The following is a 3,190-nucleotide window of genomic DNA, read 5'->3' as shown; positions in this document are numbered from 1 at the left end:
GAGATGGGGTAGAAAGTGCAGTAGGGCCCATGAATAGTGAAGAGACGGTATTGAGACATGGATGTGGATGACCTTACTTAGTTCTTTGATACCTTTTGTCCGTCTAAAGTCTAAACAATATTAGTATTGTTGGGGAGGAGCGGCACAACAGAAACAAAAATAATGAACAATAAGCCCAAGAAAATAATATAAATGAAGATTCTATGAGATTGTTGAAGTTTTAAGTTTTTTTATATCCCAAAATATCAAAATGCGATTATTTTTTATGAACGGGAGAGTAATTTAGTGGACTAAAATATTTCCAATTAAAAAAGTTTATAATTTTAAAGGATGAACTAAAAAATCATTTATATTTTTAAGGAATGGATAAAATATAGTCTTTCTGTCTAAAAAATAGACTAGTTTTAGTAATTTGAGTTGGCTAATTTTTTTTAGAGAAGTATTATATTCTCTAGTTGTGGAGTATAATATTCTTTAAGCATTTATTAGTTGTCGGTTTCTAGCTGCAACATATAAACGTCACAATACGTCGCACATTAGCCCGAAAAGCTATCTTAATTTTGAAGTACACGTTACACAAGGTAATTCCTTGGGCCTTGTTAGGGCAGACATGTTTTCTTGGCCCAATTACATATTAAAATCACTCAGAATAGAAAGGAAACAAGTTTAAAGGTGAAGCCGTTTAATATGAGCAATAAACGCATCCAACTCAAGCCGCGACGCGCCGCCTGGCTCCGTCGCCCCATGGACGACGGCAGCCATCTCCTCCGCCCTCTTCCTGATCTCGTCACCCTCCTCCGACGCAATGAGCCTCCTCACAGCATCATCCACCATCTCCGCCGTCACAACCTCGCCCCATTTCCTCACGGGCAGCCCAACCCTGAGCACCTCCGTGACGAAAACCGCGTTGGTGGGCTGATCAGAATGCATCGGCCATGCGGCGATCGGAACTCCCATCTTGATGCTCTCGTTGCACGAATTCCAACCACAGTGGCTCATGAATCCCCCCGTGGAGGGATGCGCTAAGATCTCCGGCTGTGGTGCCCACTCTCTCACCACAACTCCTCTCTCTTTAACCCTCTCCTCAAATCCAGCCGGCAGCTCAATCCTCCGCGCCTCTCCGTCAAACACATTTGACTTATCGGCTTCTCTCAATACCCATATGAACTTGTGTCCGCTCCGCTCAAGCCCTTCCGCCACCACCTGTATTAGTATCGAATTACCAATATACATGTAGAAATAGAGGCAAATGAATAGAAATTTTAAAGGCCGCATCAGGGTAAACTAAAACCCGAGACCTTTGGCCTCAAGATTAATCATTCTACGTAGTGTCTAGGCCAACTCACACACACTACTAACCTGTACTTCATGGTTTGTGAGGGATGTAGTGGTGCCGAAAGAGACGAATATAACAGACTTGGGGGACTGTTTATCCAACCAATCCAAGATTTGATGCCGAGGATTCAACGATGGCTTTGTAGGTATCATCGGCCCGATCGCCCAGCTTTTCACGTCTCCGGCGATCTCCTTGCTTTCCAATATATCCAAAAACGGGCCTTCAATGGATCTGGACGTGTTTATAATATCTCCAGATCTCAAAGCCATCCCTTCATCCTGCAATCCAATGAAAGAATACAGCTCTCTGGAGATGGTGTCAGATATCGGCGGCAGCTCCCGCAACCGCTGGACCGGACAAAATATCCCCAGAAGTTCGAACAAGAATTTGATCTGACAGAAGGCAGAGATGCAGATGAAGGCGTAGGATTCTGCATTGGGAATGGTAGCAACATCCTTGACTACGGAGGCTATTAAGGGGTCGTGGATGACAATGACCCTCCGATGCTTAAGTGCCAGACTTCGCATCAAGTCCCCCAGGGGCCCCGCCATACTCATCGCGGCATCCCATGCTGGTTGAAGGTGCCCCGGGAATTTGGTAGATGGGTCCGGGACCGGGGGCAGGGAGGCGAACGCGGAGAAGGAAAGATCTTGGAAATTGATTTTTTGGACATCGGTAGGGTTTAGGGCGTTGACACGGAGTCTGACCTGACGGTTGAAGACAGGGGAGCCGGCATAGTGGACCGGGATTCCGAATGAGGAGATGAGGCACGAGAGCTGCAACATTTGGTTGAGATGGCCTTGAGCTGGGAATGGCACCATTATCACTGATATTGAATCATCTTGTAAGCTTCCCATCATGGTTTGTGGTGTATACTCAATCCTTGATTAAAACTTACCTTTATAGATCCCATAAATTTCACTGATTGTAGGTTACCGTGACAACAACTTTATTAATGTTCATTACAAGTACGGCATCCGTCACCAGTTTGGATTTTAAGAAATTATTTGATTTTATAGAAAATAGTGAATCATAAAAATTTATGGATTGTGGATCCTATTTGTACTTAGAATATTAAATTTATAATAAAATATGAGTGAAATTGAATTAGTAGAATTTAAGATTCACTTATAAAAAGAGTAAAAGTGAGATGAGACATTAATTAGCGGACGAAAAGGAAAATTGTAATACTTAAATTTCGAGGATGATATCTTGTACTTACTTCATAGTTGGATATGCGCCATAGAATATTATGTGTAGAATAAAAATTGCACTACTTTATTTAAATTCTGGTAACTATGCAGTCGTATGGAACAAAATTGAAAAGACTGTTTCGCCCTTTTTTGGATCTACTGAAAGAGAGATTTTGTTTTTTTCACGAAATAATTGGTCGATTTGGTAAGGAGCAGCTGTCAAATTTTAGAGCTTATTTGAATAAGAGGAAACACAATAACTTTCGGTATAGTAAATGATCGTCTTAGTCTTAGTTAGTTTAGGAATACATTCATGATTCATCAGGCCATTTTTTAGTTCGATCATTTGAATCTTCTAGTTATATTCCTCAGATCTCTCTACTTTTATTACTCCCTCCATTCCATAGAAATATACTCCCTCCACTTCATGTTACTTGCACTATTCCATTTCACAACCATGAATTTCCCTTTGTCCAATAACAGAAATTTAACATTCAGCTATTGGGTGCCACTTTAACTCTTGTTATTCTTGTTTTTAATTAACCATATGATTTTGATACGATCATATCTCTTATGATCTTCCAATTATTTAGTTTTCCTTTATTCACCATATCTTTCCCATATTTGTTTAGATATTTATTTCTTGTTCATTAAGTTAGGG

The 3,190-nt window shown here is 40.8% G+C and overlaps 1 protein-coding gene across 1 annotated transcript; it reads right to left on the bottom strand.

Moving 5' to 3' along the window:
• Window positions 1-536: 536 nt before the first annotated feature.
• On the bottom strand, window positions 537-2,263 carry LOC121801401 (zeatin O-glucosyltransferase-like). The gene is made up of 2 exons (XM_042200884.1): window positions 1,360-2,263; window positions 537-1,203 (listed from the first exon to the last, which is right to left on the bottom strand). The coding sequence occupies exons 1-2, from the start codon at window positions 2,194-2,196 to the stop codon at window positions 667-669; spliced, it is 1,374 nt and encodes a 457-aa protein (XP_042056818.1). The 5' UTR covers window positions 2,197-2,263; the 3' UTR covers window positions 537-666.
• Window positions 2,264-3,190: the final 927 nt, after the last annotated feature.

This window comes from Salvia splendens, chromosome 4, assembly GCF_004379255.2.
Source record: "Salvia splendens isolate huo1 chromosome 4, SspV2, whole genome shotgun sequence".
Classification (NCBI taxonomy): domain Eukaryota; kingdom Viridiplantae; phylum Streptophyta; class Magnoliopsida; order Lamiales; family Lamiaceae; genus Salvia; species Salvia splendens.
Note: the sequence above shows the minus strand (reverse complement) of the source record. Positions and strands in the feature narration are given on the sequence as shown.

What these genes read in the sequence shown, in the direction of transcription:
- LOC121801401 (XM_042200884.1), bottom strand. Translation starts at nt 2,196, where the DNA reads ATGATGGGAAGCTTACAAGATGATTCAATATCAGTGATAATGGTGCCA. An exon ending in TCACAAACCATGAAGTACAG is followed by an intron (nt 1,204 to 1,359) that starts GTTAGTAGTGTG and finishes ATACTAATACAG; the next exon opens with GTGGTGGCGGAAGGGCTTGA.